The 15,839-nt window shown below is 47.2% G+C and overlaps 3 protein-coding genes across 13 annotated transcripts; 2 read left to right on the top strand and 1 right to left on the bottom strand.

Annotated features, from left to right (window-relative positions):
- Positions 1-127: 127 nt before the first annotated feature.
- Positions 128-3,990, top strand: PIP4P1 (phosphatidylinositol-4,5-bisphosphate 4-phosphatase 1). 2 transcript variants are annotated; one of them, NM_001194893.2, is given in 7 exon segments: positions 128-547; positions 890-1,080; positions 1,434-1,540; positions 1,988-2,093; positions 2,280-2,332; positions 2,424-2,514; positions 3,011-3,990. In NM_001194893.2, coding segments are annotated over 7 exon segments (834 nt in total). In that variant the 5' UTR covers positions 128-405; the 3' UTR covers positions 3,155-3,990.
- Positions 3,955-6,465, bottom strand: APEX1 (apurinic/apyrimidinic endodeoxyribonuclease 1). Of its 10 annotated transcripts, none has more exons than XM_077937958.1 (5): positions 6,415-6,465; positions 5,952-6,077; positions 5,559-5,746; positions 4,867-5,059; positions 3,955-4,736 (listed from the first exon to the last, which is right to left on the bottom strand). In XM_077937958.1, the coding sequence occupies exons 2-5, from the start codon at positions 6,007-6,009 to the stop codon at positions 4,219-4,221; spliced, it is 957 nt and encodes a 318-aa protein (XP_077794084.1). In that variant the 5' UTR covers positions 6,010-6,077; positions 6,415-6,465; the 3' UTR covers positions 3,955-4,218. The 10 variants fall into 10 exon arrangements, with proteins under 10 accessions (XP_077794084.1, XP_014998573.1, XP_014998571.1 ...); XM_015143087.3 differs by having other exon boundaries at positions 6,236-6,432; XM_015143085.3 differs by having other exon boundaries at positions 6,261-6,432.
- A 95-nt stretch (positions 6,466-6,560) lies between these two features.
- On the top strand, positions 6,561-14,829 carry OSGEP (O-sialoglycoprotein endopeptidase). Its single transcript, NM_001257838.1, is given in 11 exon segments — positions 6,561-7,085; positions 9,456-9,575; positions 9,754-9,929; positions 12,631-12,726; positions 12,883-12,932; positions 13,085-13,163; positions 13,733-13,798; positions 13,913-14,003; positions 14,217-14,292; positions 14,388-14,486; positions 14,630-14,829. Coding segments are annotated over 11 exon segments (1,008 nt in total). The 5' UTR covers positions 6,561-6,970; the 3' UTR covers positions 14,670-14,829.
- Positions 14,830-15,839: the final 1,010 nt, after the last annotated feature.

Genomic DNA, 15,839 nt, shown 5'->3' with positions numbered 1-15,839 from the left:
CCTAGCCCCACCTCCTGGTCTGGAGGTAGCGCGATGGGCGTCGCTCCCAATAGCTTGCAGAACCTCTAGTCACGTGCAGGTTTTGCAAGCCCAGCAGCATCTGGCAGGTCATGTGACAGTTGACGTTTGTGCGACGCTCCCCAATGGAAAAGGAGAGCTGCCTTCACAGGACTAGGAATTGGTTTATCTACGCGAATAACAGCATGACCGGGGCGGGGAGAGCCTATCAAGTGCTGCTAGACGGAACGGGGCGGGGCAGGCCACTGGTTGCGGAGTGAGCTGGGCGCGCGGCGCGCAGGCGCCCTGGGGACCCGGTAGCGGCGGTGGCGGTGGCGGTGGCTGCGGCGACGGCAGAGGCGAAGGGAGCCGGATCGCCGACCTGAGCGGGAGGCGGCGGTGGCGGCCATGGCGGCAGATGGAGAGCGTTCCCCGCTGCTGTCCGAGCCCATCGACGGTGGCGCGGGCGGCAACGGTTTAGTGGGGCCAGGCGGGAGTGGGGCTGGGCCCGGGGGAGGCCTGACCCCCTCCGCACCACCGTACGGAGCCGGTAAACATGCCCCGCCCCAGGGTAAGCCGGGGCGGGTCCGAGGTGCTCCCCGGGGTACTCTGAAAGCCGGGGAGGGGGCGGGACCGAGGGCGGAGGCGGGTCCCAGTCGCCAGGTGCGGGACTGCTGCACCTGTGACTGGGCGAGGCTTCCTTCCCTCCGCAATCGCGACCACAGCGTGGGACGGAAGGGGGTTCTGAGCAACCTGATGCAAGCGCCAATTATGAGAAGCCCTCCGAGCTTGGTCAGAGGGTTGAAGATCAGAAAGACTTCCCTACCACCGTGGAGCATCAGTGGAGGATGTCTGTAAGTGATCCCAGCCCTTCTATTTTCTTCCTCTCCAGCATTTCCCCCGTTCCCCGAGGGACATCCAGCCGTGTTGCCTGGGGAGGACCCACCCCCCTATTCACCCTTAACTAGCCCAGACAGTGGGAGTGCCCCTATGATCACCTGCCGAGTCTGCCAATCTCTCATCAACGTGGAAGGCAAGATGCATCAGCACGTAGTCAAGTGTGGTGTCTGCAATGAAGCCACCGTGAGTTATACATATCTATGAAATGGGCCCTGTTTCCTGGATCCTCTTTCTGATGTCTTGATTCTAGACCCTGACCTTGCGGGTGTTAGCCAAGTGCTCTTGATGATATCCAGGTTTCAGTTCCAGGTGTCTCACACAGCCATTTCCCCAAAAGCCACTCACCAAAGCTAACGTTTACTTTCTCTCACTTCACACCTAGCCTAGTTCCTATTTGCAAATCTCATGTTATAGTCTGTTTTATTTCTCCTTCCTGGCTAGCACCTTATTTTTCTGATCTCATAAAGAGTTTTTGGAGGGAAGTGGAGGGGATTGGGATTAGAGGTTTGCTTGCTGATGACCCTGTTATTCTCTAGCCAATCAAGAATGCACCCCCAGGGAAAAAATATGTTCGATGCCCCTGTAACTGTCTCCTTATCTGCAAAGTGACATCCCAACGGATTGCATGCCCTCGGCCCTACTGGTAAGAGGCATAATGTGGGGAAGGGCATAAGTGGGCAACTGGAAAGTCAAAAAAAGATGAGCGTATATAGAGAATGTAAAGGTGAGAGAGCCTAGTGTTTATTTGGAAGGAGAAAAGACTTTGAAGCATATGCCTCAGGAATGTTACAGCTGTCTTTCTCATTTCTCAATAAAAATATTGGGATGAAATGATGTCATTTAGGAGAATAGACAGCCTTGGGGACTGGGTGTGTTATCCTGAGGTCGGAGGGGAATTGGGGACCTGAAGTTTAAGCAGTGCTCTTTCTTTCTCAAGGATTCTTGAGGGTATACAGTTGGGGGACAGAGTATTTTAAGTGTACAAAGTCGAGTGACTTGATTGGCAGGGAGTGGAGGATGTGAAACAGGGACTGTGTGAAGATTTTTAGGATTAAAAACTTTTCAAACAAAGTCTTTTTCTTTTGTATAGCAAAAGAATCATCAACCTGGGGCCTGTGCATCCCGGACCTCTGAGTCCAGAACCACAACCCATGGGTGTCAGGGTTATCTGTGGACATTGCAAGAATACCTTTCTGGTGAGGAAGAGGTATTGGGAAGGGGAGGGGAGAGGAGACTAGGAGTCATTTCGAGTATATTTCTTGGAGTAATGGTAATGACCCCTGAAAGTCTGTCCTATGGGAACATGTTCTGCATCCCCACCCCAAGGTTCTCATTGAGGGGGACCCTGCTTGTGCTATTATTTTCGTTTTCTTTCTCCATAGTGGACAGAGTTCACAGACCGCACCTTGGCACGTTGTCCTCACTGCAGGAAAGTGTAAGTGATTAGGGATTGAGCTGGTCATTGATGTATGGAGTAAAAACTCTATGGCTGTAGAAAGCATCCATTTCTATTTGCCTCCCCACAGGTCATCTATTGGGCGCAGATACCCACGTAAGAGATGTATCTGCTGCTTCTTGCTTGGCTTGCTTTTGGCAGTCACTGCCACTGGCCTTGCTGTGAGTACCCTTGCCCCAGTCTCTTTCATTCTGCAGCCTCATCTCCATAGGCTAAGATTTGGGAAATTGCTACCCTTAAAAAAAGTGGAAGAAACTTGGGGGAGTAGTTTGTTTTAAGATATGGATGAGCTAAAGTGTAAGGTGGCTGATCAAACAGACTTTATTACTACTAAGAGTGCAAAATAGCCATCCTTTGTCTGTAGGATGAGGATAGGACAGTGAAGTGCTTAATTTAAGAGTTGCTATTTGCAAACCTGGCTCAGTTGTCAGATATGAAGAAAAACTGAGATACAGTGTGGGATGGGATGAGTATGTTACTGCCTAAGGGAAGGGAGCTGAACAGCTCTGCCTTTAAGAAGGTCCCTGAGGGTGGCTATATGTGGATAAGAAACAAGGACTGAAGCATGAGTTATTACTGTTCTTAGGACTAATAGGAGGTAGTGGAGACCAACATTAACCCCATCTTTCTTTTCTTCTCCCTCCTTACCTTCATCAGTTTGGCACATGGAAGCATGCACGGCGATATGGAGGCATCTATGCAGCCTGGGCATTTGTCATCCTGTTGGCTGTGCTGTGTTTGGGCCGGGCCCTTTATTGGGCCTGTATGAAGGTCAGCCACCCTGTCCAGAACTTCTCCTGAGCCTGATGACCCACAGACTGTGCCTGGCCCCTCCCTGGTGGGGACAGTGACACTACGAAGGGAGCTGGGGTAGTTAAAGGCTCCCGGGGCTTCTATAAGGAAGCCAAGCAGCTGCCTTCCTTTTCCCTGGGGAGAGGTAGGAAGGAACCAGGCCCTCACTTAGGTTTGGAGGGGCAGATAAGAGCACTGCTGACCATCTGCTTTCCTCCAAGGGTTGCTGTGTCTAGGGTGAAGTAGGCAAAACGTTGCCCTTAAAACTGGGTCCTAAAGACGGTTCCAGCCTTGTCCTTCCTGTGTGCTCCCTGAGAGCCATTCCTGTCCCTTACACATTCCAGGGCAGGGTGGGGGTGGGTAGCCCTGGGGGTTCCCCTCCCTCTTGTGCACCATTAGGACTTTGCTGCTGCTATTGCACTTCACCAGAGGTTGGCTCTGGCCTCAGTACCCTCAGTCTCCTCTCCCCACATTGTTTCCTGTGGGGGTGGGGTCAGCCGCTGCTCTGTACAGAACCACAGGAACTGATGTGTATATAACTATTTAATGTGGGATATGTTCCCCTATTCCTGTATTTCCCTTAATTCCTCCTTCCAACCTTTTTTACCCCCCCCCCCCTCCCAGTTGCAGTATTTAACTGGGCTGGGTAGAGTTGCTCAGTCTTTGGGGGAGATTAGGGACTTATCCTGTGCTTGTAAATAAATAAGGTCATGACTCTACCCTTTTTCAGTTGTTAACTTGTATGCACGAAAATACGAGGAAGGGAATGTGTAGCCCCACGAAGGGGTAAGACACAAAGACAGCAAGGCTGAAACTATGGCTCTTTATTTTTGTGTGGATAATTCAAACAAAGTCATTAGTAGTCTTTGTTCAGTTTTTCTTAAAAAAGAAAAAACCCTCAAATAAAAACTCTTGGGCTTAAAAGAACTCTAAATCTGTCACAGGAGCCTGGTTGTAGGATTCTTATTTTTATAGATGAGAAATACAATGCAGATTTCTCTGAAGAGTGTTTAAAGAAGGAATGGTAGTTGAGGGGGCTTATTTCCCAGGCTCAAAGTGATTTAGGGGTGGTGTCACAGTGCTAGGTATAGGGTGATAGGACAGTGATCACTGCCGAGGGCCTTGGAACGGATCTTGCTATCACACAATGCAGGTAACAGAGAGTGGGACAACAAAAAGTAATCAAGGCGCCAACCAACATTCTTGGATCGAGCATTCATCATGTAAGTCCAAAAGGTGTAGGCATAGGGTGTGTTGGGGTAGAGGTGCCTAAAGCTGTCAGCCAGTGGCACAGCCTGCAGTAATTCCCCAAAGCCTTGGCGCTCTTGTGGCGTGAAGCCAGCATTCTTTTTGTTACCCTTGGGGTTGCGAAGGTCAATTTCTTCATGTGCCACATTGAGGTCTCCACACAGCACAAGGGGCTTTCGGGAAGCCAAGCCCTTCAGGAACTTGCGAAAGGCTTCATCCCAGCGCTGCCGGTACTCCAGTCGTACCAGACCCCGGCCTGCATTAGGTACATACGTTGTTACCAGCACAAACGAGTCAAATTCAGCCACAATCACCCGGCCTTCCTGATCATGCTCCTCCTCGCCTACAGAAACGAAACAGAATTAGCATAAAAAACTGTAAGAAAAGGAAAAGCAATCAAGAGGTGGGGGAGAGATGGAGAATTAGCAATTGGTCTTGAAGAGTTCAGGCATTAGGCATCAATAGGGTCTCACCTATGCCATAAGAAACTTTGAGTGGGCAATGGCGGGAAAGTAGGCCCACGCCACTGTATCCTTCCTTGTCCGAAGGAGCGGACCAGTATTGATGAGAGAGTCCAGGCAGCTCTTGAAGTTCAGCTGGTAGTTTGTTCTCTGAACATTTGGTCTCTTGAAGGCACAGTATATCTGGGGCTTCTTCCTTTACCCACTATAAGTAAAAGAAAGGTGGAAAATGTATTATCAATTCAGCAGAACATTTATTGAATATATGCCAAGTCATAAATATGCACAGGTTAAACAGTCAAGCAGTTCGAGGTTAAATAATATTTAAACAATTCGAAGCTAGATAAATGAAAACAGAGGTAAAGTCTTACGTGCTATACTATGAATGTGTTTTTTCTATAGGCAAGCTAAGATTTTTAAGCTATAATTAATGAAATGGAGGACATGCTGAAGATAAAATGGAGGAAGTATAGTAAAAGGTTTTTGCAACATTCTGGGAAGAGGAGAGAACATTAAAAAAGAAAATGGCAATGGAAGTGAAGGAGCAGACATTTAGGAAATACAACTGGCAAGACTGGGGAAGCCCCACCGAAAACTGCAGGCAGGAGAAAAAACAGCCTGAAGGCTATACGGAGAAAAGGGATGACTAAACCCTAAGATCATTCAATACTAAAGAATGTGTCTTCCCCTCAAACACCACTCACATCTAATCCTTTCTTCTTAATCCAGGCTCGAAGCCCATCCACGTTCCAAGAGCAGATCTTGAGTGTGGCAGGTTTGCCACTGGGTGAGGTTTTCTGATCGGGGGGGTCCTCATACAGGGCTGGGCCCTCTCCTGCTGCCTCCTTGTCATTTTTCTTTGCGGGCGTCTTACTCTTCTTGGGCTCTGGCTCTATAAAATGAGTAATATATATTGATAAAAAGTGGGTGGTTTCCAACCGCGATCCGGCGTTAGCTATGGACCCAACGAAAGCCTGCGGTTACTGCGTCTTCACAAACCCCTGCAAAAATGAGTTGGCCGGTACTTACCGTTCATCAAGGGAATTACAAACAACCCCGCCGTAGCTTCTAGGAAGAGGGGCTCATTTCATTCTTACCTGTCTTGAGCTCATCCCCGTCTTCTGCCACCGCTCCCTTTTTCCCACGCTTCGGCATTCCCGTAACGAACGCTCTTCGGCACCTGTACCGCGTCGCCCACCAAAGCAGTATTTTTACCGCGTTGCCTACAGACGCAAAGAAATCATGAAACCAGCTAAGCCTGGGGAGAAGACTCCTCTCAAGAGCGTCCCCGCACCAGGTCCCGCCTTTCAAACCATGTTATCTCTAAATCCTTTCCCCGCCTCCGTGCATCATAGGCCCTTCAGCCCCTCACCCACGTAACTAGATCATTTCATAGTGCCTTGTACCCTACTCGCGAGATCTGCCCTCCAGCCAATTGAGGATCTTAATTAAGGGTCCTGACTCAAGCTTGCCCTTCAGACTGCCAGCGAAGCCCCTCTTATGAGCAAAAGAGCAACCCCGTATCTGCACCGGTCCGATGGCAGCCTAGCTCCTCCTAACCCGAGCACAAAGAAGGATGCACGCTGAGCCCCCCACGTGGGTAGCGGACCTGGTCACGTGATCAGAGGCACGCGTCACATGGCCGAAGAATGCGCGTGATTGGTCTGTCTGACACCACGTGACGAAGTCGCTTGGCCTTGCCTCTCTCAACTAATTCTCTAGGAGACCTAGGGCCCCAACCCTCGTTCGGGCTGTTTATCGTTGTGCCCGACGCACGGCACATTGTTTGACTCTGACTTAAGAGTCTAACGCTGTGCAAAGGGAAAAAAAAGTGGAGAAGGTTGGGCTGGACCACGGGAAAGATATAGGAAAACGGATAGGATTGTAAAGCACAGAGTCGGCTCGGCGTCCCTGGCAGTTAGGAAGACAGGTCCTTGGAGGGGCCTTGGCGGGTCTCCGCTCGCGGGAGTTCTGCGCTGTCTTTCCCACTGTTATCTGCAGGCTAGCCCGCTTCTTCTGCGCTCCGGAAAGCTGCGGCCCAGCGCAGACTAGTGAGGACTTCCACAGCTCCTGACGTTGCTAGGAGTCCTGTCGGCGTTTTCTCCCAGGCTCCGCCATGCCGGCGGTGCTGGGTTTTGAAGGCAGCGCCAATAAGATTGGCGTGGGTGTGGTGCGGGATGGCAAGGTGCTGGCGAACCCGCGGCGGACTTATGTCACGCCTCCGGGCACAGGTGGGTGAGTAGGGGAGTTAAGAGTTTTCGGCGCACTTCCCCGCAGAAAATCAGCCTTCCATCTTCCTAAATACTAGTGAGGTGCAGCTTTTGATCTGAGTCTTATTGAAATTATGTGATATTATTAACGTCACAAGGCTGATGACTAGAAGAGTTACAAGCACTTGGACGTGGATCTGATGAGTTCGTTTACCGTTTATTGAGCTCATTTTATGTGCTAAGCATTCAGAAATAGATGTTATGATACTGCTGTGGAGTCAGACATATAAATAGATGTTTATACTACAGCATGATAAACAGTGTAATAGAGATGGACTCGAAATATTCTGTTTAAAAAACGCTTAGCAGGAGTATATATTCCAGTTGCCCTGAATATACACTCCTTTTTTAAAAATTTTTATTTTTTGAAATATTCTAGGATGAGTAGAGAGATGAGAGTGGAAAGACTCCCAGCTTACATGTCAGAGAACTGGCTGGCTGTGCTGTATTCACATTAAATATTTATGTTTTGGACATTTGGTCTTTATTTTTTATTTTAATTTGTTTTTGAGACAGTCTTGCTCTGTTGCCCAGGCTGGAATGCAATGGCACGGTTTCGGCTTACTGCAAGCTCTGCCTCCCAGATTCAAGAGATTCTTCTACCCCAGCCTCCCGAGTAGCTAGGACTACAGACAGGTGTGTGCTACCACACCCAGCTAATTTTTGTATTTTTAGTAGAGGCGGGGCTTCACCATGTTGGCCAAGCTGGTCTCGAACTCCTGACCTCACATGATCCGCCCACCCCAGCCTCCCAAAGTGTGAAAATTACAGGCATGAGCCACCGCCCGGGCCTAGTCTTTGTTTTTAAAATGGGAATAATACCTGTATCATTAGGTGTTGAAGATTAGATGAAAGTACCAAACACGTCTGGGTGTGGTGGCTCACGCCTGTAATCCCAGCACTTAGGGAGGCCCAGGCGGGGTGGATCACCTGAGGTCGGAGTTCAAGAACAGCCTGACCAATATGGAGAAACCCTGTCTCCACTAAAAAATATAAAAAATTAACCGGGCGTGGTGGCACATGCCTGTTAACCCAGCTACTCGGGAGGCTGAGGTTGTGGTGAGCCGAGATCATGCCATTGCACTCCAGCCTGGGCAACAAGAGTGAAACTCCGTCTCAAAAAAATAAAAAAGAAAAAAGAAAGTACAAAACACATTACAACTTTTAATAAGCCATTGTATCTTGCCTACTCTCCCCTCAAACACTTGCATACATAGGAGAGGGGCAACTGATTTCCATGTATCTGAAAAGCCTCCCTGAACAGGTGATGTGACAGATTACTCATTAGAAATAGGTATGTATGTTTAGCATTCACTCCTCTAGGCACTTGGGCACTGGGAATACAAAGATAAAATACTTATTGCTTTGAGATACTCATGATTAAGCTGAGCAAACCACAGAAAATTATTATGTTGTAATTGTTAAATAAATGACATCATCATGCACAGAGTTCTGTAGGGTCACAGAGAAAGAAGGTCACCAGGCTGGGCGCGATGGCTCAGGCCTGTAATCCCAGCACTTTGGAAGGCCAGGGCAGACGGATCACGAGGTCAGGAGTTTGAGACCAGCCTGGCCAATATGGTGAAACCCCGTCTCTACTAAAAATACAAAAATTAGCTGGGTGTGGTGGCGTCGCCTGTAGTCCCAGCTGTTTGGGAGGCTAAGGCAGAAGAATTGCTTGAACTCAGGAGGCGGAGGTTGCAGTGAGCCGAGATCGTGCCACTGCAGTCCAGCCTGGGCATCAGAACAAGACTCCGTCTCAAAAGAAAGAAAAAAAGGCGGGGCGCGGTGGCTCACACCTGTAATTCCAGCACTTTGGGAGGCCGAGGCGGGTGGATCATGAGGTCAGGAGATCGAGACCACAATGAAACCCTGTCTCTTCTGAAAGTACAAAAAATTAGCCGGGTGCAGTGGTGGGCACCTGTAGTCCCAGCTACTTGGGAGGCTGAGGCAGGAGAATGGCATGAACCCAGGAGGTGGAGCTTGCAGTGAGCCGAGATCGCACCAGGCCACTCTAGCCTGGGTGACAGAGCTAGACTCCGTCTCAAAAAAAAAAAAAAAAAAAAAAAAAAGATCACCAAAGGGTATGGGTAGATACCACTTGCATTGAGACATGAAGGCTGAGTAGGGTAAGAGGAAGAGAATTTCTGAAAGTTGAACAGCCTATATAGAAGCTGGAAAGAGTGTATCCGAAAATGTGGAAGATAGGATGCTTGGGGAAAGTGAAAGGACTCTTACTACATCACTAAACCTCCTGTTGCTTTCTTTAACTTCCTACCTACTTTTGCTACCAAAAATCCCTGTGATCTCTGACCTGTGTTCATTTTCTAGGATTCCTTCCAGGTGATACAGCCAGGCATCACCGAGCTGTTATCCTAGACCTGCTGCAGGAGGCACTAACAGAGTCTGGATTAACCTCCCAGGATATCGATTGCATTGCATACACCAAGGGTATGGCTGGGAGAGTGGTCAACGATGGAGGAATATACCTGCAACCTGGCTAGGTCAAAATAGCCAACACCTTACCTCTGCCACCACCACTACCCCTACCCCACCTCACATCCCTTGCTTCCCCCACCTATTTTTTTTCCAATCTCTAGCATTGTAACTTCCATTTCTATCTCCCTAGGCCCTGGCATGGGTGCCCCACTGGTTTCTGTGGCTGTTGTGGCCCGTACTGTGGCCCAACTGTGGAATAAGCCATTGGTGGGTGTGAACCACTGTATAGGCCACATCGAGATGGGCCGCCTCATCACTGGAGCCACCAGCCCAACCGTGTTGTATGTCAGTGGAGGAAATACACAGGTATTTAGAGTGCTCTACCCATTCCATCTCAATTTCCGAGGCACTGAACCAATATCTTCTTCGTTCTATCTGAGTCATGGGAATGTCAGGAACAAAGCTGAACTCATCTGAACCTAAAATACTGTAGACCAGAAAACTCCCAACCGAGTTTGTAACATTGCAAATTTTGGCAGCATGTTCAGAACATTAGATGACTTATCATTATCAGACTTTATATCTGATCATAAAGATTAGGAATTTCTACTTCAGGAAAGGAATGAATGGTAAGGATTGAAGCCTTCAAAATAATGAATATCTGAAAGATCTTGCATTATTTTGAAGCTTATTTTTTCTGTAAATCTTAGCAACTGAAACTAACGGTTACTGGGCATGGCAACTCACACCTGTAATTCCAGCACTTTGGGAGGTCAAGGTGGGTGGATCATCTGAGGTCAGGAGTTTGAGACCAGCCTGGCCAACATGGCAAAACCCCATTTCTACTAGAAATAACAAAAATTAATTTGGCGTGGTAGCAGGTGCCTGTAATCCCAGCAAGTTGGGAGGCTGGGCAGGAGAATTGCTTGAACCAGGAAGTGGAGGTTGCGGTGAGCCGAGATCACACCATTGCACTCCAGCCTGGGCAATGAGAGCAAAACTCTGTCTCAAAAAAAAAAAAAAAATAAGGAACTAAGGGACGCTACCTGATTTATTATTTTAGGGCAACTACATGTTTTGTTTTTGTATTACTGGGGATGATTATATAGACTTTGTTGTTCTAAAAGTTCAGAAATATAAATAACTATAAAAATACTTTATAAATTATAGAAGGTATTTTATTTTATCTTATTTATTTATTTGCAACGGAGTTTTGCTCTTATTGTACAGGTTGAAGTGCAATGGTGCGACTTTGGCTCACTGCAACCTCTGCCTCACAGGTTCAAACTATTCTGCCTCAGCCTCCCGAGTAGCTGGGATTACAGGCACCTGCCACCACACATGACTGATTTTTTGTGTTTTTAGTAGAAACGGGGTTTCACCCTGTTGGTCAGGCTGGTTTTGAACTCCTGACCTCAGGTAATCCACCTGCCTCGGCCTCCCTAAATGCTGGGATTACAGGCGTGGGCCACTGTGCCCAGCCAGAAGATATTTTAAATTTATAAGTGAAGCTAAAGTTGTTTGGGATACCTTATATGACCTTTTGAAGGTTGGGATTGGATTCCTTTCCAACAGAACACTTAATTATCATTAGAAATGGTTCAGCATTGTCCCCAGCCCATGAAAGGGTTGTGTCTAGAAGATGAGGCACGTGTTTCCCATGAAAACGATGCGGAAACTTCAGCAGGTAGAGGGCAAGTAGTTGGTTGAGGCCTGAAGGATGACATACAAGGTTAGAGACTTGGGTTGTGGAAAGTATAATGGAGACTACAAGAGGTGATAAAAAGGAGCAATGGCGGCTTTGTCTTCCTCTTTTAATGTTTGCTTAGGTGTAAGAAACAGGGAGGGTAATTAGGTGGAGAGGAGTGGATAGCAGGAGCAGAAAGGCAGGGTTTTTCCTTCTTCTTTGTTACTATCTTTTTGACAGCAGATTAAGATGTGTATCAGAAAGGGAAGAAATCCCTGACAGCACTGGGAAGGGAAAGGGACTTCTTAAGGTTCCTAGGAAACCCTTGGTGTTCTAAGTCTGCAGCATATGTGTCAGTAGGTGACAGATAATCTCTGTGCTAAAAGTTGGTCACATATGAAGAATGGCCTTAATATGTAAAATAGTTGGGCGTGGTAGTGGGCGCCTGTAGTCCCAGCTACTCGGGAGGCTGAGGCAGGAGAATGGCACGAACCCGGGAGGCAGAGGTTGCAGTGAGCTGAGATCACGCCATTGCACTCCAGCCTGGGCAACAGAGCGAGACTCCGTCTCAAAAAAAAGAAAAATGGTCTTAAGTGGACTGCTATTGCTGACTTGGCTGGGCCATTAATCTGCCTCCATATGAGATTTTTGAGTTCTTCAACTCTGCTTCTTGGTTCTAAATACCAGTGCCCAGCTGGATACAATGATTCACACCTATAATCCCAGCACTTTGAGAGGCCGAGGCAGGTAGATTGCTTGAGACCAGGGGTTTGAGACCAGGCTGGGCAATATAGTGAGACCCGATCTCTACAAAAATATAAAAATTAGCCACACATGGTAGGCCAGCTACTCAGGAAGCTGAGGTGGGAGGATCCTTTGAGCCTAGGAGGTCGAGTCTACAGTGAGCTATGATCACACCACTCCACTCCAGCCTGGGAGACAGAGCGAGACCCTGTCTCAGAACAACAAATACCTGTCAGAACAACAAAAACACTGTCACTATGTCATAATTTAGAAGGATTCATGTTCTCTGCCTCCCAGCAGAAAAGCCTGTTCCCTACTGTCAAGACTGCATTTAAGGAATATATTAGGAACTTCTAAGCTGGAAAACAAATGTATTTGAAATGATAATTTATTTCTGCTTGGACCTAGACTGTCTTGTAGATTAGGACTCTATTCCTGGAATCCTCAGGGTATGCAGATGTCTTTTCAAATCAGAGCTGTAAAAACATTACCCATTCACCATTTGGGAAACACCTTTCTTCCACTTCTTATTGGAAGCTCTGGTGGTCATGTTGATCCTCTGCTATGTTTTTCTCCCAAAGCCAAATAATCCTGTTTACAGACTTGGGGTTTCATGGACATCCTCATCACCCTTAGGTGATTGCATACTCGGAACATCGTTACCGTATCTTTGGGGAAACCATCGATATTGCAGTGGGTAATTGTCTGGATCGTTTTGCTCGAGTGCTGAAGGTAAGCCAATGGGGCTGCAGAGAACATAAAATGCGGGTGAACTTTTGGGAAGCCATGGAGGTGGAGGGAGGAAATAGTAAATAATCTTCTTATGCTTCTTGCATATCTGATTTCATCCTATTCCATTCCCTCTTTCCTTATTTTTTTTTCTGTTAGATTTCTAACGACCCAAGTCCAGGATACAACATTGAACAGATGGCAAAGCGGTAAGGGGACATAAGGTGGAAGCAGGCTGGCTGCTGGGGCTTCAGGGATTTCCCCATATACGGTATATATGAACAGAACTTGGGAGGGGCTTTGGAGGGTCAGAAGCCGGTTGACTGTAGGCTTAGTGCCTTGTGTACTCATTCCCACACAGAGGCAAGAAGCTAGTTGAGCTGCCGTACACCGTAAAGGGGATGGACGTCTCATTCTCAGGGATCCTGTCTTTCATTGAGGTGAGTGTGAGAGAGGTGATGAGACGGGGCACCTTCATGCTTTTTAAATGAGGCATATCTGTTTTACTTACTGTTGTATTTCACATAGCTCAGTATGTTCATATAGCACATTCCTGGTCCATATCATGTGCTGAGTAAATTCATTTATAAGGTATTCATTGAATATCTCTGTGTGCCAGGTACTGTTCTAGGTAGTAGAGATGCAGCATGGAGCAAAACAAAAATCCTTGCCTACATGGAGCTTAGATTCTAAATGGGGGGGTGGGGGAGATAAAAGAAAGAGGAAAATAAATGAAGTGTCAGATGATGATGAGTACAGGTGAAAAATTAAGCAGGATAAGTAAGGGGTGAGACATGTTAGGACAAGCATTCAAAAAGTTAATTATTGCATCTTAAATGAATGCTGTTCGTTCTATACCATGATGCCAGTGAAGGGAATGTGGTACAGGATGTGCTGGTAACTTGAATTGTGGTGAAACATGGTCACTCTCCGAATGCATTAACTTTTGTTCTTATGTAATCCCAAAACCATGATTTGCTGATTCATTTGTTTTTCCCTTTAATTGTAGGATGTAGCCCATCGGATGCTGGCCACAGGCGAGTGTACTCCTGAGGATCTGTGTTTCTCCCTGCAGGTAATGCAGTAAAAAGCTGGGACAGAAAGTTGGGACTGGAGGAGGTTTTATATTGTAGAGCAGAACTAATCTGGGGCGCCCCTCTAATATTTTCTCCTTATGTGTCCCCGACAGGAAACTGTGTTTGCAATGCTGGTAGAGATCACAGAGCGAGCCATGGCACATTGTGGCTCCCAGGAGGCCCTCATTGTGGGAGGAGTGGGGTGTATGTATTACTGAACAGTGTTCCTCTTTCCTGTTCTTAGCACTGTGCGTCTTCCTTCTGATACTCTTAAATCATTAAGGGTTTGGAGTAAGCTTCCCAATCCTTGCCCCGGTCCCCTACGTCATTGTTCTAAGTAAGTGCACATGACGTGTTCTGCTGGACCATGAGGAGATAGCTAAAACTAAGCTAATCCTGTTCCCTACCTCTTTGTAGGTAATGTGAGGCTACAGGAGATGATGGCGACAATGTGCCAGGAACGTGGAGCCCGGCTTTTTGCTACAGATGAGAGGTAAACACACTTTCCCTTTGGTTTCTTTTTTACTGCTCCCTGTTATAGGGATTTTCCACCCTTAGATCCCAATTTTCATATCTCTTGCATCCCAGATTCTGTATTGACAACGGAGCCATGATAGCCCAGGCTGGCTGGGAGATGTTTCAGGCTGGACACAGGACCCCACTCAGTGATTCTGGGGTTACACAGAGGTGAGTGATTCAGCTCTTGGTGAGGGTAGATTTTTGGGATGTAGACAAAACAGCAGGGAAGAGAGTCCAGGAACATGAGGGCAGAGAAGAATGGAAGATGTTAAGGGCTAGCTCTCCACCATGTTTCTTCTGTTTTTCCACAGGTATCGGACAGATGAAGTAGAAGTGACCTGGAGGGACTAATAAGATTAACAGAATCACAGTAGACAGTTCCTTAATTGGAACCCAAAGGACCCTGTGCCTCAATCTCTATCCTGATGTCACGGGAGTCCTAGCAAAGCTGTAGACTCCAAGCAAGGCTTGGGGTCCTTTATGGAACCCCAAGATGACTCAGCAATAAAATATTTTTGGTTTTTTGGTTTTGTATGTTGGTGATTGGATTGTGTTGTTCAGGACCAATATAGATTTGGTGCTGGATAAATTCTTGTTGGAGGCTGCTGCTGTGGAACGAAGACTGAGGTTTTTTTTTTTTTTTTTTTTTTTAAGAAACGGAGTCTTGCTGTGTTGCCCAGGCTGGTCTCAAACTGGGCTCAAGCTGTCTTACCACCTCAGCCTCCCGAGTAAGCATGCCACTGTGCCTGGCAACAATAGTATTATCGTAACTATTAGTTTAGTATCAGATCCTGTGCTAACTGCTTTATTTTCATCCTCTCATTTAAATTCTTTGAAGTAGGTACTCAAGACTTCTCTCAAAATAGCCTGGAGGCTAGGTGCAGTGGCTCACACCTATTATCCCAGTGCTTTGGGAGGCCAAGTCAGGAGGATCCCTTGAGTCCAGGAGTTTGAGCCCAGCCTGGGCAACATAGCAAGACACCACCTATTTGAAACTTTTAAAAATTATCTGGGCATGGTGGTGCACATCTGTAGTCCCAGCTCCGAGGGAGGCTGAGGTGGGAAGATAGCTTGAGCCCAGGAGTTTGAGGTCGCAGTGAGCTATGATTGAGTCACTTCTCTCCAGCCTGGGTGACAGAACAAAACCTTGTCTCTTAAAAACAAACAAATCAACAGCCTGGAGATTGGTCTAATTTGTAACTCTAGAGTAAAACTGCATCTACTGCATATACTTTCTCCTACATGCATATCCATTGGCAGGCTTGAGGAATGCCCGTAGATGCACATCCCTCCCTACCACAAACAACAGAACGAATCTCATACCCTTTATCTTATTGACGTTGGTATCAGTCATCACAATTAGTCCTAAACTACTGAGTCATCTCATATTTTACACTTAATAACCACGTATCTCCACTCTGTTTTGTCTCCATCTACCTAACTTTTCCAACTCCAGAAGCTCTTCTACTGTACCCTCTGGAAATGATGGCCAGTCATTTGTCAAATTCTCTGTATCCTCAA

This window comes from Macaca mulatta, chromosome 7 (genome assembly GCF_049350105.2).
Source record: "Macaca mulatta isolate MMU2019108-1 chromosome 7, T2T-MMU8v2.0, whole genome shotgun sequence".
Classification (NCBI taxonomy): Eukaryota; Metazoa; Chordata; class Mammalia; order Primates; family Cercopithecidae; genus Macaca; species Macaca mulatta.
This window is presented reverse-complemented; position numbering and strand designations above follow the sequence as displayed.